General features: G+C 32.3%; 3 protein-coding genes across 6 annotated transcripts in view; 1 reads left to right on the top strand and 2 right to left on the bottom strand.

Moving 5' to 3' along the window:
- The window catches only part of Btv (dynein cytoplasmic heavy chain beethoven), a 32,530-nt gene extending 25,527 nt beyond the window's left edge, over nucleotides 1–7,003 (bottom strand). Inside the window, exons 1-9 of the mRNA XM_072896257.1 lie at nucleotides 6,610–7,003; nucleotides 5,940–6,268; nucleotides 4,584–4,746; nucleotides 2,874–3,055; nucleotides 2,691–2,803; nucleotides 2,343–2,579; nucleotides 1,888–2,108; nucleotides 1,240–1,638; nucleotides 912–1,153 (exon numbers count right to left, since the gene is read on the bottom strand). Of these exons, the coding sequence (XP_072752358.1) occupies nucleotides 912–1,153; nucleotides 1,240–1,638; nucleotides 1,888–2,108; nucleotides 2,343–2,579; nucleotides 2,691–2,803; nucleotides 2,874–3,055; nucleotides 4,584–4,746; nucleotides 5,940–6,268; nucleotides 6,610–6,849 (2,126 nt within the window). The 5' untranslated portion in view covers nucleotides 6,850–7,003. The remainder of the gene's footprint in view (nucleotides 1–911; nucleotides 1,154–1,239; nucleotides 1,639–1,887; nucleotides 2,109–2,342; nucleotides 2,580–2,690; nucleotides 2,804–2,873; nucleotides 3,056–4,583; nucleotides 4,747–5,939; nucleotides 6,269–6,609) is intronic.
- Nucleotides 7,004–8,248: 1,245 nt separating this feature from the next.
- On the top strand, nucleotides 8,249–13,103 carry LOC140667914 (transmembrane reductase CYB561D2). Its single transcript, XM_072896286.1, has 3 exons — nucleotides 8,249–8,466; nucleotides 11,302–11,493; nucleotides 11,814–13,103. Exons 2-3 carry the CDS (start codon nucleotides 11,335–11,337, stop codon nucleotides 12,333–12,335), a joined length of 681 nt encoding a protein of 226 aa, XP_072752387.1. The 5' UTR covers nucleotides 8,249–8,466; nucleotides 11,302–11,334; the 3' UTR covers nucleotides 12,336–13,103.
- Nucleotides 13,104–16,281: 3,178 nt separating this feature from the next.
- Nucleotides 16,282–22,227, bottom strand: LOC140667912 (sodium- and chloride-dependent glycine transporter 1). Of its 4 annotated transcripts, none has more exons than XM_072896272.1 (11): nucleotides 22,127–22,227; nucleotides 20,973–21,094; nucleotides 19,947–20,196; nucleotides 19,702–19,860; nucleotides 18,881–19,088; nucleotides 18,418–18,589; nucleotides 17,972–18,328; nucleotides 17,293–17,502; nucleotides 16,831–17,172; nucleotides 16,515–16,749; nucleotides 16,282–16,439 (listed from the first exon to the last, which is right to left on the bottom strand). In XM_072896272.1, the coding sequence occupies exons 2-11, from the start codon at nucleotides 21,015–21,017 to the stop codon at nucleotides 16,282–16,284; spliced, it is 2,136 nt and encodes a 711-aa protein (XP_072752373.1). In that variant the 5' UTR covers nucleotides 21,018–21,094; nucleotides 22,127–22,227. The 4 variants fall into 4 exon arrangements, with proteins under 4 accessions (XP_072752373.1, XP_072752371.1, XP_072752374.1 ...); XM_072896270.1 differs by lacking the exon at nucleotides 22,127–22,227 and adding an exon at nucleotides 21,765–22,119; XM_072896273.1 differs by lacking the exon at nucleotides 22,127–22,227 and adding an exon at nucleotides 21,152–21,170.
- Between the last annotated feature and the right edge of the window lie 867 nt (nucleotides 22,228–23,094).

Below are 23,094 nucleotides of genomic sequence, written 5' to 3'. Positions count from 1 at the left end.
TATTGAAAAATTTTTCAACATTATTTTACATTAAAGTAATCAAAATGATATAATTTTTTGACAGCTGATATAGCTATTGATATAAAGGGTGTAATAATTTTCATAATAATAAATTATTTTAAATAAGAGAAATTTTTGAAAAAAAATGTAAACAAGTTTTCTTTTAAACACTTTTAGATTTACATTTACTATACTTTTTTCGAATATAATTTTCAAATAAAAAACATTGATTTTTTTTTTTTGTTTCTTGCATATGCGCGCATTTTATACGGTACATGTAACGTGCACATATGTATGCGTGAAATGCAACTAAAAATTGATAAGAGTATTGAAACGCGGTATTACATAGAAACTGCTGGCATCTCTTTCTAGTATCTATCTATAGTCGATAATTCGATGATATGAAAATTATCGTATCGTGTTAGAATTTTAAAATAAAAAAAAATTAGAAACGCGAAGAAAGCGATTTTCACCACATTTATCAATCTATTGAAAGTAAACTAACGATAGAAGAAAATTATTTCATTTACATTTAGAGAATCTAAAAATGTTTAAGAAAGCTTGTTTACATTTTTTTTCAAAAATTTCTCTTATTTAAAATAATTTATTATTACCAAAATTATTACACCCTTTATATCAATAGCTATATAGCACTGTCAAAAAATTATATCATTTTGATTACTTTAATGTAAAATAATGTTGAAAAATTTTAAGTGTTTTAGTGTAAAAATTTCATCTTGTATTAAAAAAATTTTTATATTTTAAATGTAAAGTTTGTATTGTATAGAAAAAAAGTAACAAAAAAATTGTAACGATTCGTTACTTTTTGAGTGATTTTTATCAATTAATCAACTCTGATAAATATATATATGCAAAATTTGATTATAATCAGAATCTTGTACAAATTATACCTGTATGCTACGCCCAGGGCTTTTAAGAGTTGCCGATCCCAATGCAGTTTCCAAGCTTTCGCATTCCCATATTCCGAATCCACCGCGTCAACGATCGCTCTCATATTTATCAACGTCTCCTTCCATATATTCTGATTTCCGACAAGATGGACAGCATCGCCCTTCAGCAAGTTTGACACGTAATCTCGCAACGTGGAATGTTTCGAAATCAATTCTGAGTTTTGTCGAGCAAACTTTACCACCTGCGTGATCGACATTTTTTTCGATTATATTATTATACTAGCTTTATTTTGTTATCATATCTCTAAACGACAATGCAAATTCTCACCAACTCTTTCAATCGAGCGGTGTATACATCGACCAGATGGGGGTCAGACCAAACGACACCCGATTGTTCCTGAACAGCACGAGCTAATTCGAGAGCCACCGTCAACATGAGAGGTCTTTGAGAGGGCATCATTCGATCGCCGATCGTGTTATGAAAGGTGGCGACCTGTTGAAGTGCTCTAGCTCGTCCGGCTAAAGACCCGGCTCTGTCTACCAGTTCTCTAATCTCTCTCGGTAGCTCGACGCCTTCGCCGGACAACGCCCTGGCCTCTCTGATCAGAGTCATCAATCGAGGATCATAGGTCACTCGCATCAAACTGGTACCGGTAAGTTCTACCACAGGCGAATCGGTGCCTAAGGTTAATTCCTTCCTAGCTATCTCGTTCTTCGTGTTGTTCACCTGAACGAAAAAATGTTGAAAATTTTAGTAATATAATATAAATGTCGGATATAATAAAAAAATTTGTCTAATTTTACAAATATATTGCTCTTACTCGCCAATTTTTTAAATGAATTTTTTAAACAAGTAACTTAAATATATATATATTCGAAATATTAATTTTTTAAATCTTTCAAGAGCTTATATTAAATTCTAAAATATATATAATTTTTAAAATCGTATCCGAATAAATACGTAATTAAAGATTACCCATGACTCGACTAAATCCCGTCTTTTTTCTTCGACTTCTTTCAGCGCGCTCGACAATCGCGTCGCCACTTCTTCATAGCCTGGCAGATCAGCGAGCAATTCCTTCCCTAATTTATCCAGACTCTCTAATCGTACTTCCGCAGATCTAGCGGCTTGAACCTCTTGTAATACTCGAGGAACATCCAGAAGATTTTCCGTATCGGGACCAGCCAAACGATTTTCTACAATTTCGTGTTTCGAAGAAACCATATAATGATTGATGAAGGTAAGTCTTGAATTTATGTAAATTAAATAATTTTTAAATGTACATTTATATTTCAATATAGTAAGATAAAATCAATAATTAATGATATCTGCGTAAAAAAATGCACACAAATTTTTCTTACGTTTTGTGTTAATTTTTTTTCGTCGCTTTTTGACATTATACATATTTAACATTTTAATGCTTATTTTACCGATTAAATCAGGATATGCCGCGAGTAGAGACTCTCGTTCCGCTCGTAATGCTCTCTTAAGTCCTTCCCTCTTCAATAACTCGCTATACTTTCCAAATTCGGCTACCAAAGCACTCGGAGTATCAGCGTCAGCAATGTGATCTTTTAGTTTTTGAGCAACCCGTTCCTCTGCTGGCACCAGACCCTCTTCGATCTTACGTCTCAGTCGATCCCATTCGTCGTCCCAATGTTCATCGTCTAGTGCAGATCAAGGATTTGCTGAATTTTACTTTCTAATTAATTATTTCACTTATATGTTATTAATTGTAATATCGAGTAATTCGTGAGAGAAATTATAAAGAGAAATACCTCTCGTCTCGTCGAACGTCTGGAGCAATTTCTCGATACCGAGTCCAGATCTTTCGCTCGAGGTCAAAAGTCTGCTCAATTGGCGATGCTGTGCACGCAAGTCGGACATTTGCCTGAAGAAATTCATTGTCGCTATATCTGGTATTTTTTCCGAGTCTATTCATAAGCATTTTATCGCTTTACCTGAGGCTTTTGCCGAGCTTCGAGCATTTTCCGGGTACAAAGATCGCCCCTCGCCAAGGATGAAGCGAATAATGCGGCCAGAAAAGTTCTGTCAATTTCTGCGTGACGTTTACCCACTTTTCGCACACCGTCGCTCCGAGTGCGATTATTTCGTCCTTTGCACGAGTCTCAGTTATGTCGACCTATCCAGCGATACTTTGTAAGTCAAGTTTTATTATACGTATTACATGAGCGAGCGATATCGTTTAATAGCGTTTTTGAAAATTGAACGATTACAGAAGCTTATTTAATTCTCTTGCTTCAAGTTTTATTTATCGAGAGAAAAATTCCCTTTCTTTCTCGAGTTATTTTTAAAAAATTACATAGACATTTTTAACCCTCAAACTGAACACGCAAGTCTTTCGTATCCGTGCCATTTTTAATCCATTGTTTTAAAAAAATATTTACAAAATCTCGAGATTGGAAACTTATCCAAAAAAAAAGTTTGTGTCAAAAGGGACTTTTAACTGAAAGGACAATTTAAACAGGTCATTCAGTGCAAAGTGTTGGCGAGGGTGAATAAATAAATTTTTTTTTTAAATATTGTTTTTTTTTTGCTGTTAATCGTTTTTTATAAAAATAAGTTATAAATCTATTGTGTTCATTTATTTTCATGCTAAAAGTATCTTTTGTTAATAATATCGAGCAACAAACAGGGGTTGTATGTATTAATCAATTTTTATACTGTAGATTGTAATGTAAATTACACTTTGTTTTCACTTTTCTTTCAAATAAATTACCTGAAGATTAAAAAAAAATTTTTTCCTCAGAGAAAAGACATTTTTTTTATACCTGAAAATTACCCATTTTTCATCATTCAAATAATTATATTTTTTAAAGCCGTGGACATATAATTTTTTTTTTCGTAAACTTTGAACTTTGAACTTTGAAAATTCCTGTAAGCCTTTTTGTTCAAAATTATTTTTTCAAATTTTTATTAATTTTTATATAATTTATGTTTCCAAATCTTGATCCAACAAATAACAAAAATATTTTTTCTTTAACTCTGTTACATAAATTTTTAGTTTATACTTAAAAGAAGATGTATATAAATTTTTTTAGAATTTTTTTAAGTAACTTTAGACTACAAAAATTAACTCGGACTTTAGTTACCCACGTGTTCAGGATTACGGTGCCAGAAAAAAACGTGTTCAGTTTGAAGGTTAATATAAAAATTTCTAAGAATTTATGAATAAGTCTGTTTCAAGATTTCTCGATTATTCACTCAAAAAAATATTTTGCTAATTTAGATAGATTTCTAGATGTCTCAATTCAAATTTATCGCTACTTTTTCTATCTGTTGGAATATTGTTTGTCACGTACAAAAATTTATAGCAGTCTACATAGCAATATCTCTAGAAAATTTAGATCTCATCGCCAAATATTAATCACAAATATAATTGTCCTTGACAAGATAGACACTACAGAAAAATGTTCTGTCTAAATTATACACTAATAGGACGGATATAAATTCTGTCTCTGTCATTTAAATTGATCAAGTGCAAAATATAATGCAATATCACACTGTATTTGCTAATAATTTATCTGTTTCGGTTAATTTTTTACGCCTAGAAAATTTTTGTTCAAGTTGCAACATCATTTTTTCGAGTGTCGTTGGACAGTTATTAATATAAACAATATATGATTGAAAAGATAATTAAATCGACGTACCGCATTGAGATAATTCTGTGTTAAATGTACTATTTCGTTTCCAATTACATCGAGAAACGATTTCATTCGGTCCTCAGTATAAGCTGGCCCGCTTAATTTCCATAAATCATCTACGAATACTGAAATGGCTTCGCAAGCCTCTTCTACAGCGATTAATCCATCTCTATATTCAACATAAAAAATTATGTAGTACTGTAAAGACATTTAAATAAAATAACAAAGAAACTTTAGTTAACAATCTTGAGTGTATTAAAAATTTTTTTTCTTCATTTTACAAATTTCACATTTATATAAATGATCTTTTGTTGATGGAATTTTACTATCAACATCGACTGTATATTTTCTAGCTTTTTAATGTAGGTAAATATCTCGTTTAGCTTTTTATTTCGTATTTCATATATATCGAATTGTTTAAAAAGTCATTGCGTTTCTTCGCAACGATGGATGGCTTTAATTGTAATTTAGTTGTATTATTGTTACATTCATGAGCCAATGCGCGTTTAATAGCTGACACTTTTAGCTTCCATAAAAAAAATGTGCGCGAATCGATGAATAATTATTCTTTCTACAGCCAATTCTTTTCGCCAAGTTTTACTTTATTATTTCGGAAAAAGAAAGAACGTAGCGCAGGCTTGTGAAAAGTTGCGTAAAACTTATGGTGACAAAGCCCTAAAAGAACGCCAGTGTCAATATTGGTTTGCTGATTTTTGTCCTGGTGATTACAGTGTGAAAGATGCACCTCGTTCAGGTCGACCATCGGAGGTTGATGATGAGAAAATAAAGGCATCAATTGAAGTTGATAGACGTTCTATCGTTCGTGAGCTCGCTGAAGGACTAAAAGTATCGATTGGAAGCGTTCACCTTCATTTGAAACAACTTGGTCATGCAAAATGGCAGAGAAGTGGTTAGGTCTTCCATCACGATAACGCTCGACCACGCATAAGTTTGATGACTCGCGAAAAATTGTTGGAGCTTGAGTGGGGGGGAGGGGGGATGCGCTGCCTCAATCACCATACTCGCCAGACCTTGCACCATCAAACTGCCATTTGTTCCGGTCGTTGCAAAACTCCTTGAGTGGAAGAACGTTCGCTTCAGATGACGCTACCGAAAGGCACTTGGATCAATTTTTGGATAATAAAGATAAAGAGTTTTTTGACAATGGAATCATGAGGCTTGCCGAAAGATGACAAAAGATCATCGAAGAAAAAGGGCGATACGTCATTGATTAATGTCAGTTCTTAGCATATAAAATAAACGGTCTTGAAGATCACGGGGGGGGGGGGAAAAAAAACGCAACGACTTTTTGAGCAACCCAATAATCCCAAGATATGCGGGAAGGAAGGAAATTAAATGCACCTCGACACCGCGGCGCTTTCAAGCTCAACCTTGACGTTCTTCACGCATTTGGCGGCTTCCTCGCAAGTGGTTCTCTCGTGCGACCGTTTCACCTCATCTCGCCTCCGTCGCCAAAACTCTTCTTCCTCCGCGACGGTGGTGGAGAATCCGGAGCTGAGCAGCTTCTCTTCGAGCTTCTTCAGACACGACGCGCTTAAGCCCGACGATCGGAGAGTCGGTGCCCAAACTTGACGAAGACCTTCGATCAACACCGATCCGTCTCCGCAGCCGGTGGAGGCCACTTGGACCACGTCGTGAAAGTTTTGTTCCGTAATCACCGCCGCTGTCATCTATAAGTATTTTTGCACCATCAGCCATCTAAATGGCGTGCCTGGCTAAATTGTATTTCGTTTCTTTAGCTTTCTAGAAAATACTTTCTATTATCAAGGAATAATCATGCTCGTCAGCGGGTCCAATATGACAGTGATTAAAGATCAAACGAAGAGAAACGTACGAATCAACGGTTGCAATGTATGTATCAAAAGCAAATGAAAATGTTTCTCGTCAATAACAGTTTCTTTTCTACTTTTTACATTTACTTTTTCATCTACTTGTCGATATATATATATATATATATATATATATATATATATATATATATCCTTTCTGTAGTAGAAACTCTATCAAGTACCTTAAAGAAGACCAGAGTGTTGACAGTGCCGGTGCCCAATTCGGTGGTCAATTTTAAACGAACTTGCTTCTGATCCGCGTCGGTCGGCCTGGCGCACAGAATTCTACACGAGGACTGCTCCAAGAAACGATCGAGGATCTCTTGATCTTCCACATCTTGCTCGTCGTGTTCCACGGACGCGCCGAAAAAATATCCTGCCGTGGAGACGATAAAGTACTTACGTTTATCGACAACCACCATTTTCGATCTCGCTTTAAATACCCTTTTTTTTACAACATGCGACGTCACGAGTGGTCTCGGTGATTTCGTGAAAGAGCAACGTGACCGGGCTCACCAGGAGGTGCCGCCGGGTCGTCACGACGACCGGCCATCAACACACAACAGCTGTAGCTATCGTTACATGCATCGCTGCACGTGCGCAAATGCGCGTGACGCCGCTCCAATCTGTCAGATTGCTTTCTATCTAATCGCACTGTAAAAGTAAACCAATTTTAACCTTATAAATATATATATATATATATATATATGTGTTGTATAATATAATTTTATGTATAGATAATATAATAAAAGAACGATATTTACGTGGTATTAGAAATATTTTCAAATATTATGCGTATCAAAATTTCAATTTAAAGATACTGGAATGAAAAAAAAAAAAATTGATAATTATAATCGAGTGATCGATTGCAGGAGGTTGCATCTAAAATTACAAAAAAATATAAAGTTAAAAAGAAGAAAAAAAGAAAATAAAGTTGAAAAACTAAATAAAAAAAATTAAAGAGAAAAGTTAACTGACATTATTATTATTCAAACGTATTAATTCTCAACAAATTAACGTGTTGATATATTTATCACAGTTAAACGCAGAATCAACAAATTCAACTCGTTCTCTATGTCATGTGAAAAAAGGCATAATTAATAATCTTATCTGACAGCTGATATTTATGACGTCTTAAGAAAGATGCCATGTGACGATAGAATTGACTTGCTTATTTTTATATGAATAGATAAACTACATTAAAATAAACAACATCTTCAAGGGCAGTATATCATGAAAAAAAAGAAGAAATCATTCAGTTGTCAACAAAATGTTGAATACGATGTGACAAATGGAATAATATTTTCTCGGCAGAAAATAAATAACGCGTAGATTCTCTCTGCGAAAGACAAGATAATTCACAGCTGTGGGAGAAAAATCAGGGATACACGTCAGATGCATTGAGAAGTTAAAGCGCTTCCTACATTAGTACTCTCCCTCGGTTTCTTTGGCTGCATTATGCACGAGATGCCTTGTAAATTTATGGAGCGTGCATACTTGCGCCTTACGAGCGCTTACGCGATCGCAACGTACGCGTGTGTTGCGTGCCTGCTCGCACCAAGGCCGCAATATCGGAGCACCTTTTTCTCGGACCCTCGGCAAACCCAAATCTCCCTTCTACAAATCCACCTTCCCTCTCGTTCCCAAATTTTTACGCAAAAAATAATGAAGCGAGGAATTTTTTTTCTTTTTTTTTTTTTTTTTAGCAATAAAGCAGACGAAGGAGGGTTATCTTGCTCTCTGACGGAAAGCGGCCCCCGTGCATTGCAATATTGTAAGGCCGATACTGCCAGCTGTGTGTTTCCTCATCGGCCACCGACGCGACGCCACGATAATGAGAGATCCACGGATCCACAACCTAGATCGCCATATTCCAGACGCTCAGTCGCATCGCGTACACGCGCGTGTCAGCCCGATTCGTTGTTGATCACGCTGACAAAACGTTCGAAAGTGCATTTCTATTTGGGCCTTTTTTTCCAACTACATTTTCTCTTTAAGAAGAAGCGACAATTTTATGCGCCAGTCAAACGGTGTTCGCGGTGAGTTAAAGAGATACACACGTTGGCAAACCGACTTTCGCAAATAGAAATTGTCTAAGAGTGTGTTTTATATAAAGAATCAAAAATTATGGTGAATAATAATGTTTTATATTTTATTAAACTGTTTTCTTAGAGGAAAAAAAGAAAAGTAAAAAGTACCACCTAATCATAATCGTTTGAGATATTTCAAACGCTTCTGATTATTTTAATGTCGTAGTTTTCAAGTTGCAAGTAATAGTCCATTAGTTGAGAAAAATGCAAATAGTAATAAACTCTTTTCCTTATTGTTAGTATTACGTGTATAAACTTATTAACAAAGTTAATCAGTTATTTAATTATTTGCAAATATTTAAATTTAATATTAAAAGCAAAAAACTAAAAAAGAAACATTTTGCAAACTCAGTTTTTATTAAAAAAGAAACACTACCTCGAATAAAAAATACCTATTATACTATATTTAATAAAATATCTATAATCGAAACGTATATTAATACTTTATATGTGTCAGATATTTTGTTGGTAAATGCCGCGTAAAATAAAATAATCGTCAAGAACAGATTATATCTTGCATAATTGGAAAGTGTTTAAAATTATGTCACTTGAATTGTTTATCGTTTTTTAATGAGATAATGTATATATTACAAAAATTGGAAATTACACATTAATTGTATACATTTTATATTAGAAAGTGTGTATCAATAATGTAATATTACTATTGTCTGTTTATATTTATGAACTTTCTTATTTTGAAAACACCGTCTTAAAGGTAGAACATTTGACACATACATAAACAAATTAAATAAATAGCTGTATAAATAAGAGAAATTTATAATAACCGCACAATTTAGTGTATTAACTGAAATACAATTAAAAATTTTATTTTATGTTGTTTAAAATAAAAATTGCACTTTTATTGAAAAATTTATTTATCTTTTTATATATATATATATATATATATATATATATATATATATATATATTAATTCTCTTTATTATAAGAAAGATATGATTCCTCGATATTATGTAATAAATAATAAACGATATAATAAATAACAACACAAAAAGGGTTAGTTATATAAGCTTGTATAATAAAACAAAACAAATAGTTTTCTTTATTTGATATTTCTACAGAAAAAATATTCTAGAAAATTGTAAATAATTTATTATTAATTTTATGACGACTGTCCTTTTTTTCTTTAATTCTCTCGTTAAGCCCAAAAAATATTTTTTATTTAAAGAAACTTACTAATATTTTTAATATTGAAAAAATTCTCTCTCTCTCTCTCTCTCTCTCTCTCTCTCTCTCTTTCTCTCAATATACATCTCTATTTTATATTATACATAATTATTCTTAAATTTATATATTTTGAGTAATTTCTTTTAATATTTCAATATATATATATATATATATATATGAAAATGTTTTAATAATATTAAATACTAAATACTCTGATTCATTTTTCTGGATTATTATTCACTCTTTTTTTCATTAATATGTTTCCTTTCATTAATAAATATATCATTAATTTTGTAAACAAACATATTAGACTGATAAAAGAATTATTTCTTCACTTAAAACAATGTGCGTGGACAATTTAAAGAACATCCTCTGAGAAAAAATAGTTTTACAGATGGTGATAAATTCTTTTTTTCGGATTATCTTTAATTTTAATATTTGTGCAGCTGTCGGAATGCAGGGACAAATGCATTCTATACTCCAATGATCAACAACAGACCGAGCATTTTTGTATCATTACTCAACACACGCTTCTCTTATCGATATTTATCAGATCGTTATGACAAAATGAATTCTCCCCAGAACTTGGATTTTATCGCTTAACTAATGCCATGATCTTATACTTAATAGATGCCGATTGTTTAACTCATGGTGTATTTTTATCTAGAAAACAACACATTGATCTTTATAAGTATAAAACTCTTTCCATTAGATTAACGTGTGTATTACATCGTGCCAGGGAATTATATTTCTTATCAGATTATATGTCTTATATCGTAATGTATATAAAATATCGCAATAAAATTACTTTCTGAATTAATTTAAAATTCCAAGATTATAAGAGGGATCCTTTTTTTATTCTAATAAAATTGTGATTTGGTTATCTCGAAATTAATAAATTTTGAATATATTTGAAAGAGAGAGATAGAGAGAGAGAGAACGATCACGTTTATGCTGGTGTGAATACGTATGTATAATTAAGTTTTATTTACGTTTGATTTAATTGAACTGTCGCGTATATATGTGTGTATACGCATGCGTGCGTATACATAAAATTCAAATTTAGTCAGATAAACTAAGATGACAAGAATAGAGAAGATAAATGTGTCTGTTTAAAACGCGAGAAATCATGCCGTACAATTAAGGATGAATCATGCATCACGCATTCAAAGGCTTGTAATAATTGCGAGAATTACGTAAAAAGATGCTTGCACAGCGTCCATAGAACTTTACGTTTATAGACAGTAGATAGATGGATTTCTTCCGAATCCTAGCGATTCTTTCAGAGTTTTTTGCAACCTATTATACAGAATAAAACATTTAGACAAACTATAGTATCGTAAAATATCAATTTAAAAAATAGATTGCAGTCTTATTATTAAATAGGAGAAAAAAATTGAGAGAAAGTTTGTGATAATTTACAAAATTTCAAACAACATATTTTACGACAATCTATTATTTACGACATTTATATATTCACCTTATATTATTTATATTATATTGTAAAATTTAATTTTAGCTTTCCTCTATGTTTATTGAAATATTTATAGACGGAGATGCACTTTTATATTTCTTAAGAGATTTCCTTTATTTTTCAGGTGTCAAAAAAACTTGATCGTTTGCTCCTCGACATGAGTACTGAGAGTAACAAAGGATCTCCGAGCGTCATTACGCTCGGTTTTTCGATATTGACACATTTTTTACTCGTGGCTCCTGTAATATATATCCTGGTACTTGCTTTCGGACACTACAGTTTTTTTTCTTGGCATCCGATTTGCATGTCTGTTGGAGTAAGTATCAATGTAGAATACAAATATAAAAGAAGTAATAAGAAGATTTGACAGTTTCAGGACAGAGTGTGTTAATGTTTTATGATTACACACAGTATGCAAAACCAATTCGATAAAATTTAAGTTAATAATATATTTCGAACATATATAAGTTTAAAAAGTTGTAAAAAAAATATCATAATCAAATTAAAACTGATGTGTGTTAAAATGATGGGAAAAATAGTAACGTTCTCTACTAAGCAATGTAACTTTAAATCTTCTCGTTGCAAACTTTTATTACGATTTAATAATTTTCGACCTTTCCTTATCTTGTGGCAAAGGTCGGTCTTCTCATCACAGAAGCTGTCTTCAGCGTCTCCGGTGAGGCGTACATCTCTTCGAAGCTACCCAGGCGTAACCGAGTGACGATACACTGGGTTCTACACACGATAGGTCTAACTATAATTGGCATCGGTTTCATCATTATTATCGTCAACAAAATCAATCATAATAAATCGCATTTCGTCACCACTCACTCACAATTAGGCTTGGTGACGATTATACTGTCCGTTTTGACAGCCGCTTTCGGAATCCTGGCCAACAACACGGTATGGATATATCCGCGCGTAAGACCGATCCTCGTCAAGGTTGCTCATGCCTGCGGTGGCATCGGCATACTTGTTCTTTTACTGGCGACTCTCATCAATGGCACCTACTCCCATTGGTGGCCTGGCACCGTCACGGGAAGAGACCTCGTCTTCGCGTCATTATTTTTCGCGGGTGTCCTGATACTCGTGAAACCGATACTTGCCACTTTCTCCAGGTGCAGAGTCGTATTTGGACCACCCTCGAGCGACACGTAAACGACAAGAGTCCGATCGCGCCTCAAGAGACAAATCAAGGGCGAGAAGCCGTCGTCCCGAGAAGCAAGATACCCTCCATCCAATTATATCGAAAAATTAATGATTATTAAAGTTGGGCGTCTTGTTCTCGACTTGTAATCCTCGTAAAGTACTCAATGGAATAATGAGAAGCCAAAGATCATAGAGCTAATCTTGTTGAACTAATTGTTGAATGTTACGTCTTACCGATCCCATGGGCAAATGTTGTTCATTGATATAAACAGGGATGGGGAAGTTACCGTTTTTAAAAAGTAATTGTAGTTATCGTTATCGTTACTTAAAATGTAACTAATCTATTCGTTACTTTTTTAATGTTAAAATAAGATGAACAATTAAATAAAAAATATACTCTTGTAATATATTTTATTAAAAAAAATTAATAATTAAAGTATTAATAAAATATCAATAAATTTTTTTTAATTTATAAAACCATAAATAATAAGGAAAAAATTTTTAAATACTCAAAGTATAAATAAAAAAATTTAGGTTTGCATTAAATTTATAAATATAGTCAAATATACGATATATTTTTTGTATTTTCATAATTTGGTTTAAAACCTTTAATATAATCATTTTAAATTTATAATACAAATATCTTGATAATTGAAGATTGAATACACGAAAATGGAAAATATAATATGTCATAAATAGGTTCTATATAAATAAAAAGTAACGATAAAAATAACTGTTAAATTCGTTACCGTTACTAAAAAAAAAAAAAAAATGTAACTACGTTACCGCTACAGTTAAAAGAACAGAAAGAAAAATAGTAACGCAGTTATCATTTGTTACTAAAAAAAAAAAGTAATTATAACGGCAACGGCGTTACAAGTAACGCGTTACTTCTCAACCCTGGATATAAATACCGACGAAGAAAAAAATATCACATTCTATCTCTCAGCGAAATCAACTATAGCGAAAGAGATCCGATAGCGCATCATTGGCACCACCTGTATAACAATACTTTATTGATTACACACGCATCATACATTTATCTCACACATTACAAATTTATGCATACATAAGCCTGTATGTATATTTGTGAGTGTGCTATACATATTTTTACAATACAGTGTACATATATATAATAACACAACGTATTTATTTTCATATGTATACGATTCATATCTTTATATTTTCATATCTTTATATATATATATATATATATATATATATATATATATATTTTAATTCACATATTAACACATAATAAATTTCTGAATTATTAATAATTTTCGTCTAGAAAGTTCAGTTTCTTTGCCCCTCTCTTCTCTTTTACTTCCATAAGATTATCCAACAATATTTATATATTGTTAACAAACACAACCTCGCTTGTACATTTATTCAAGGCATTATTGTATCTTGATTTTATGCTACTTTTAGTTTAACTGTTTTACATTAAAACATCAGTATATATATATATATATATATATATATCGTTTCTACAATAAAATTATTTGCTTACAGAAAATATTTATCTTAAAGATAATCGTGTGAATCAGCCATTCAAAGAATTGCGCGTTTTCTTTGCGCAAATTCATCCTCGAATATAGTAATCTTGAGTAGAAGCTCATTTTTTTCTATTTGTTTTTCTACTATAAAAAAAGAAACTTTTCTCAAAAAAAGAAAAGCTCCTTTTTCATGCTTTTATTATTATATATCAGGACACATGTTTTGTACTGTTCGCTCTACTGATTGCTCGTAATGAACACAAATAAAACGGTAACATCATGCGATAATAACAATTTTTTTCAAATATTTGACGCAAAAGAGAAATCTGTCTTTTCTTTTATTTACTTCAATCTAATTATATTTCTATTTTGTAAAATTATATAATAATTGAAGAAAAATCTTATGATATGAATTTTATTTTTAGTGTCTTTTCTTTTTTAGATTTGCAATAATTTTTCAAAATAACTCGATTAAATTAAATAGCGTTATTATTGTATTATCGCCGTGTTACTGTTCACAATGCGTCATTGCTCTTCTTAATTCTACTTATTATTACAGCAGTCAACCATTTTGACTTGGCCGGTATGAGATAACCGATGACTAACATTAATAAATTATCATTACTTTTTGCACGGCGAGCTATATATTTTTAGTTTATCATTAGTAGAAGGCCGCGCCATACATCAGGTAACTTTCGTGTACAGTCTAGAAACATTAATATTATTAAACATTTATCTAGTTTAATGGGAGATTGGTTCAAGGAGAGAAGCAATCTAACGGCACTTATAGTATTATATAGTATTATATAACATATCGAATTATACTTTCTCGAAATGCAGCTCATCAAAACGCATTCTTTTTCCATACTTTCATGTTTGTACAAACTTGTACGTATAATTTAAAGTTACATTTAAAACTCACAATTATTTAATATTGCAATTGAACGTGTATTCATATTAATTATTATAATTTAAAGACTATATTTCAGCTTTGGTATGGGAATTACTTAAATGTACTTTTACTTTCGTCACTGAGTCTCTAAAATCTTTAAGTCTCTAATTTTGTAACAGTTTTGATTTTAGTTATAGAAATAAGGAGAGATTTCATTTTTTATTTATCCATCATTTTAGCAAAAAAAGGTATTTTAAAAAGATAATTATTAGTTTAAACACCGATCTCTGCCAAAGAGAACATCATGTCGCAAAAATTAGTCTGAATAAGATGAATAATTGATCCACATATCGATATCCAATTATATCCATATATGCAAATTTATTTAGAACCAAGGTTACTCTTTTTATTTTTAAATTTTTTAACTCATTCGGAATCGATTTTCTCTTAAAAAAAATTGTCTTAAGGCATCAGTAGTTGTTTTTTTTTTTTTAATTAATAGTGAGATAGTTGAGGTATACAATTTTTTGCTAGTTTATTATTTAATATTGTTCGAAAAATATTTCGCATTTAAATAAAGAATATCTTTCTTCTCCGCTAATTGCGCCAATACTCGTCAATAAACTAATATTAGCTGCAATTTGCTAATTATATCTCTTTCAATTTTTTTTATTTACGTCTCCATTTGTCATCATCTTTTACTGCATATCCAAAATATCTATTTATAATCTATTCCCTGAAAACTTTTGCACATTAAAAAAGTACGTATCAATAGATATTGAAGACTTTCGACAATACATTTACTGTAAAATATTAGAATACGTTAAATTTTCTCCTAGATTTTATCTTCACGCACTGCTTGCTTCTATCTTTATTAATTTCATCTCTCTATTTGTTAAATGTATCGTAAATTCATTTTTATGCATAATAAGTTACACATATAACTCTTCTCTATTTCATTGCAAAATTAAAATAATCAACAATCTTTGCAAATAAATATTTATCTATATATTATGAAATGAATCATTGTGATATTCTATATTATACTTCAATGATATATCAATATCGTATCTTTTTTAATCTCTTTTAATCATTAACTAATTTTATATAGATTCTTGCTTTTTGGCCATTAAACTTTTTAATATTTATTTTTTATTTAAGTCTCATTGCCATCTATCATTGCCAAGAAATTACTTTTGATTAGTAAAAAGTATTGCATTTATCATCGCAAAAAAATGTATTATGCAATCTTAATTTATATAAAGAAAGATAATTTGTAGAATATATGTTTAATAAAAATCATAAGAATTAAATCCAATAAAAGTTAAATCACTTTTGATAGAATAATTTACGAAAAACTAAAATTAAAGATATATTTTTTGATAAATAGAATTAAATAGTACAATAAAATAACTCATATCATTGATAATCGTGATTGATATTGCCAACATTGTGAAACTACGTCCAGTTCGATTAGATTAGACTTACCAGACATATTAGATACGCGCTGTATCTTTGACATATTTTAAGAGTTTGTTATTGCACGTAGAATAATCGTGCCATATCATACCTGCTGCGAAGTAATTAGATCGGTTTTACTAGAATTTTTAAGAATCGATGGTCCAGGAAGTTTCTGAGTGGTAGCGGACGGTTGTACCATCATCGGTTGACCATTCACCAAAATAATCGTATCTCGTACCGAATCATATGTTCCCGGGGGTCCTTGAAGTCAAGAATATAAATATTATAATTTAGTGACCACGATCATTGACATTTGAAACGATGAAGAATCATTACCTGAGGAAGGCGTACGGGCCAAAGTTTTGCAAGATGTGAAAGAATTTCGCGATGCCGGACCCCAGTTGGATGTTGGTTGTAACAATATTTTGACGCAATCCCATACATTTTTATTCTTACTCTTTCCTCTCTTTGATTTTTCGTAAGACTCGCTATTATCGAGCTCATCGTCATCCTCGTCGTCTTCGTCGTCGTCATCGTAAGCTGATTGCACACGTTGTTTTTTCAGCTGACCCTAAATTATCATCTCTCATATAGAATATTCCTCATCATGCTGTACTATGTTTAAATAAAAAAACATCATCTTGCAACTTACTATAGCTAAACTGGCAATTACTAAAACGGGAAACATGCTGATAACCCAGCCTAATACATCCGCCCATTCCGGATAAATGTAAGTTCCATATTTGACCGGTTCGTATTTTACCCAATTAAAGCAGAGGATGAAGAATAGTACGGCAGGTGTGATAACTTTCCACATCCATGTCCAGAAAAATCTCCATAAACGACCTCGAGGCCCGATCATCTGTTGAACGTCGTCCAGAAAGCGATCCGCTCCGTATACCCATGCCACGAGGATGCATTCGCTTATAGCGATCAACAAAACGGACCAATTGGCAGCGTACTTGTCCATTAATTGCAGCCAGTACATGCCAGCCTATGAGAAGAAAAAATGTAAGTCGTTTCAATAGTATGTGCCAAAAAAAAAAAAAAAAAAAGCCTAGAACAATTTCTCTTATTCTTTATTTCAAAAACAAAAGCTGAATAAAAGGCTCACATTGGTGGTGAAAATAACGCCACCGGCGTAGCCGGTTACTGCGGCCCCTAAAACCACCCAAATCTTATAATTTCTCAATGCTGGAATGCCATCGAGTATCGCCGTAGTAACAGTTTCCATGAGAGCGAATTGCGAATCGAGGCCCAGAGTGAGCAGCATGATGAAGAATAGTAATGACCAAACAGGCGCAACCGGCAGACGAGCCACAACCTAGAACAGTCATCACAGATAAAGACTTTTTCATGATTTTGCAACATATATATTCCGATATTACTAGCACACCAATATATAAATTGATGAAAATATCATACATCTCATTCAATTTAATATTTTTTACTCACGAGTCCCCAGGTAGCACAAGCACATGTCATCTTCATTTTTTACGAGTTCACGCTAGAGAAAAAGATTCATGATCAAATGTCATTCAAACGTCACTAATAGGTCTAGAATGGTGATAGATTCACGTTTTTCTAACGTCTTGAAATTATCGTCATCGGTCTGTAACATTAGTCTGTCATTTTTACGTCACATTTAGTTCAAACTTATCATATTTTGACATCAAAATGTCGTGTGCTTGCTGCCTGGATGACTACCATATAGATGAAAGATCAGAATATACAGTAATAGCTTCTATACTTAATTGAGTCGATAATTAATTAAATATATAATTAATAATTACCTCTGGATAAACAATGAACGCCAAACCAGCGCCTTCATCTACCACTGAGGCCACTGGTACGTCGAGCTCATGAGCAAGGAAACCGATCACCGAGAATATGACCAGGCCGGCGAAAAAGGAAGTCCCGATGTTGCTAATCGCCACAATCAGAGAATCTTTGTAACAGTTGTTGGTAAACTTATTGTACGAACTTAAAGTGATCAGACCTCCCCAGGCTGGACTCAAAGCGAAAAAGATCTGTACCGCGGCATCTCCCCACACTTTGGCAGACATTAATCTTCGCCAATCGGGAGTCAGATAAAAAAGTATCCCTTCGTTAGCGCCAGGGAGTAAAATACCACGAACAAAAAGAATGACCTGCGAAGAAATATATATTTTTTTGTTTTATTAAAAAAAAAAAAAAAAAATAAAATAAAATAAAATTCCCATTAATTATACATACATACCAGCACGACGTATGGGAAAAGAGCGGTAAAATATACGACTTTGCCTGAGCTTTGAACGCCTTTGCTCAAGCAAAGAAACACGATAATCCACGCCAAGAAAAGACTAGCCGCCATGAACGGTCGAATCGATCCAGTTTCCTCAATCCCACTACTAATTCCCAATACATGATTTCTAGAGGCATGAAAACAATTTTCTCTTCGTACATCTGTTATTTCTCATTTGATATTGCAAATTATTTAATGTTTTAAATTTAAATTTTGTTATTATTATATAAAAAAAACTGGCACAATTTACAAGAGATAAAATATATGTAAAAGATTAATCACATCACAAAATAAAAAATAAGACTATATTATGCAGATTTAGATTGAAGAATTAATAATAAGAAACACCGGGATTAAATAAATCAAATAAAACGCCTAGAAAAATCTGTGTAACAGCTTATGTAATGTATGTCATTACTGAAAATATTCCTCGGCCGGCGGTCTTTTGATTGCATTAGTTACATTCGTGATAAGCACACCCATCGCAGTCATTTGAGTTGAATTAAGACATTTTCCTTTGAAATATGAAGCGTTTTGAGAGATACAAGCCTCAGCAGCATCTGGCATAAAACAATCCTCGGTACTCCACTCTTTTTCGCATTTGCTCCAAGGCAATTCCCAACCACCTGTGCAAAAAAAAAAAAAAAAAGCAGTCTTTAAAAAAGAGCAATTTATTTTTACGCTTTGCTGCACATATATATTCACTTTCAAACAATAACTTATTGTTTGGCGTGCATAAATGAATGTAAAAGTTTGAAACATACATATTTTAATTTTAATTAAATATTAATAATTTTATTTAAATTTTTATACATATTTTAATTTTAATAAAACAGATGCTTTGACGAATCAGCGCTTCTCTCATCTTTTCATGAAGAAAATTCTTAGCCATTACAAATTTCCAAGAAATTTTCAACTTTATATATCTTTATAATTAAGTTTCAAAATAAAATGTTATTAAAGCAAAGAAATATTAAAGTTTTCTGTACTATCTAGTTACATGTCTTTTAAAATTTATTCAATTTCTTAACAAAATTCTTTTCTTTTAATCGCTTATAACTCTGATATTATTGGCACAAAATAGTACTAAACATTTCCGTAAAAAAAAAATATCAATTTGTATTTATCAAAAAATTTGTTATAATTATGTAGAAAATTTATAGGTGAAATATTATACAAAATTGTATAAAATTACAGTATCGTAAAATTTTCTGTCGTAACATCAGCGTAATTATTTACCAAGAATCGAAGCAAATATGTAATATAACGTCCAGGCGATGATTAAATTATAATAAAGCATGACAACGGAACTAACGAGGACCATTCCGTATCCTAAGCCGCAAAGCAAAGGGCAAAACTGCTTGTAAGCTGCCACGGGTCCGAGGCTGGCATATTGTCCTGTGGAATAGAAAGAAAGAACAATATCGCAATTGCAAATAATCAGCGTGGTCACAAAGTATTCGATATATCATCGTTTCATCCACCTAAAGAAAGTTCCATGAACATAAGAGGCAATCCGGCGATGACGAGCATCACGGTGAACGGTATCAGGAAAGCACCACCGCCATTCGAGTAGCAGAGGTAGGGAAATCTCCAGACATTTCCGAGGCCTACGCTGTATCCCAAAAGAGATAAGAGGAAATCGAATTTCCCTGTCCAAGTCCCACGTTCCGGATGTTCTTCACCGTCCTGCAGGGGCGCTTGACTATTTGCCACTGAGTATTTATCTTCATTCTGTCAACAAATTTACATTATTGATTTTTTATTACATATTTATTAATTCTACTTAAATAATATATCCCAGGTAGCAAGCACACGACATTTTGACTTCAAAATATGATCAGTTCGAACCAAATATGATGTAATGACGTAAAAATGACGGACTATGTCACAGACCGATGACGACATTTCAAGACGTTAAAAAGACGTGACTTTATCATCATTTTAGACCTATTAGTGACGTTTTAATGACATTTGATCATGAATCTTTTTCTCTAGCGTGAGCTCGTGAAAAGTGAAAAGTTTCATTAACCACGTCAATATTTGTGAATAAATTTTTTATTTTTTACGAGTTTACGCTCAAAAGTTACGATCAAGTCCCAGGTTATAGAAAAAATTCATGTTAGGACCCTGAGATATAGAGGAATTGTGAATATCAAAATTATATACCCAAAATTGTTTGAAGATTAATTTAAGATGTTAAAAATTAAATGAGTTTTTAGTTAAAAATATTAATACTTGGGCGATTTATAACAATGACTTAAGAATCACGATATTATGACGTTTTTTTTACAGCATCATTAAGACATCGCAAAAAAGATGTTTCAAATTAGACATAGATTTGGTCACGTGACGTGTCATTGAACCAGAAATGATCAGCTTTCGACGTCAAAATGACATGTGCCTGCTACCTGGGATATTTAAACGCGTGCGCGATACATTCGTATGATATATGTCACATTATATAAGACTCGACAGAGATTGATCAAATTAATGTAAATCTGGCTTACATCCCAGTCCAGATAAGGACGTATTCTCGAGGATGTCTCTTCCATTTTTTACATCAATATGCTCTTCCACTGGCGTATAATATCAATCGTTTCTTCGTTTTCTCATGGCTACCAATTCGGATCTAAAAATTCAGTGTTAATTGTACTAATTAGCTTCACTTGGTGAATGGACGTCTTACGCGTTCATTTCTTCGAATGTTCTGTCTGTAGAAACTCTTTTAGCGGATATTACATTAAATATTCTTCTGCCATTACGTTCATCCAGCAAGGCACAATACAAGACAGAAAACAAGTATTTTTTATTGCGAAAGAACCGTTTACATCTCGATTTTCTATTCATTTTTAGATCGAAATTTATCACATCATTGAATAATAATTATTCGCGTTCTAATTGAGTTATTATCAAATTAGTACCGGAGAAATAGATGATATGCGCTAGCGTATGGCGTAATTAATCTATATTGAAATCTTTTAGACAACTGAATCGAAATAAATATGAATTTAAAAATTACATTAAATTATCTTTTTACATAAGTAATTAAAATATTACATAACGTATATTTGCTTTTTTCTCAATGCAAAGAAATAATTATGAGCTATAATTAAATTTTCAATTAGTACAATACTTTTTTTCTAATTAAGATTTAATAATATAAATAATACACGGAAAAAGAGACAAAATACTTATAAGTACTTAAATTAGGATAATATAAAATATTGATGAGCTAAACATGAATTTATATATCACGATTCGCGTTTTTATCATACAATTTACATATAGGTATCACTTACACCGCGTCCTTTTTAGCAACTAAAATCACACACACTCGTACATCCATTCAAGCGTGCTGGAACACAGACATGTCGCCGGCAAAGTCAGCTGATCATTGACACTATCGATCTACCTATCAGCCTTGACAGAGAATCTTGCCAAGGTCAAACTCGCACTGTCACTAAATGCCAAGGCCGCACCGCAGGTCTATCATCGCTAAGCGAAACGGAAGAGATAAAAGGAAGAAAACAGGAGCCGGAAGATGAGGAGAAGCAAACAGATGTGGAAAATTGATTGAAGGAGCGATCCGTGCCCGGGCAACTCGCCGGCTTATCTGGCTGTCTGCTTATAAGGGAGCTTTTCTATTTGTGATCCTCTTTACCTCTCCACGACCCTGCGTGCTCACTCCCACGTTCCCGCTACCCTCTTCTGCCTCTCTCTCTCTCTCTCTCTCTCTCTCTCTCTCTCTCTCTCTCTCTCTTTCGGGCCCAGACGAGACCTGTCACGAGCCTCAAACTCCACTCAGATCGATCGATATTACTGCTCCTGCGAGCTGTGTTCCGTGAGTCCTAAACCTTGTAGTTATCCTCTCTCTCTCTCTCTCTCTCTCTCTCTCACTTTCTCAGTATTATGGAACATCATCATTCATTCTATTTAAACCAGAGGGTTTAGCTTTAATCAAAGAGATGCACATAAGTGCTCGGTGAGAAGAGATCGATAAAGTTCAAAGGCAAAGAAAAAATCAGTCCACATTTAATATCATTTTTAATACCATTATTTATTTATCGTCAAATACTTGTATATCATCCATAAAATTTGTATATAAATTATAGAGTAACATTACTGATAAGCATTACGAAAGAAAAGATTGGAAAGTTTTTTATGTGAAGCAAGGACTTATGCTTCCAAGTAACTGGTTTATGCGTTGAAAAGTTTCGAAATTTATAAAACTTTAGAGAAGTAGATAATATATGTTATCATAAAGTTATCATATATATGTGTAACATGTGAGCAAAAAATTGTCGTATAAAGAAATCTGTCTATCTTGATTATGCTTAAATTAATTGATTAATCGAGTTAAAAATATATTTAAAAAATTAAAAATCTAGTTAAAAAATTGATTATAATTACTTCCTTTTATAAATTAAAAAAAGAATAGCATTAATTTCATTTATCATTTAATCTTACATAATCGTATGGAATGTTTCTATGTAACTATATATCATATTCCCTTTGACTTCTTGCACGAAATTGTCGATGCATTTCATTAATTTCTGGCGAGTAATTGTCATTTCTATCGTCAATAAAAACTTGGTTTCCTCCACAATGTTCATTTTTCTCATCATCCTT

Source organism: Anoplolepis gracilipes, chromosome 7 (assembly GCF_047496725.1).
Source record: "Anoplolepis gracilipes chromosome 7, ASM4749672v1, whole genome shotgun sequence".
NCBI classification, from domain to species: Eukaryota; Metazoa; Arthropoda; class Insecta; order Hymenoptera; family Formicidae; genus Anoplolepis; species Anoplolepis gracilipes.
The sequence above is the reverse complement of the archived record's forward strand: the minus strand, read 5'-3'. Positions and strand labels throughout refer to the sequence as shown.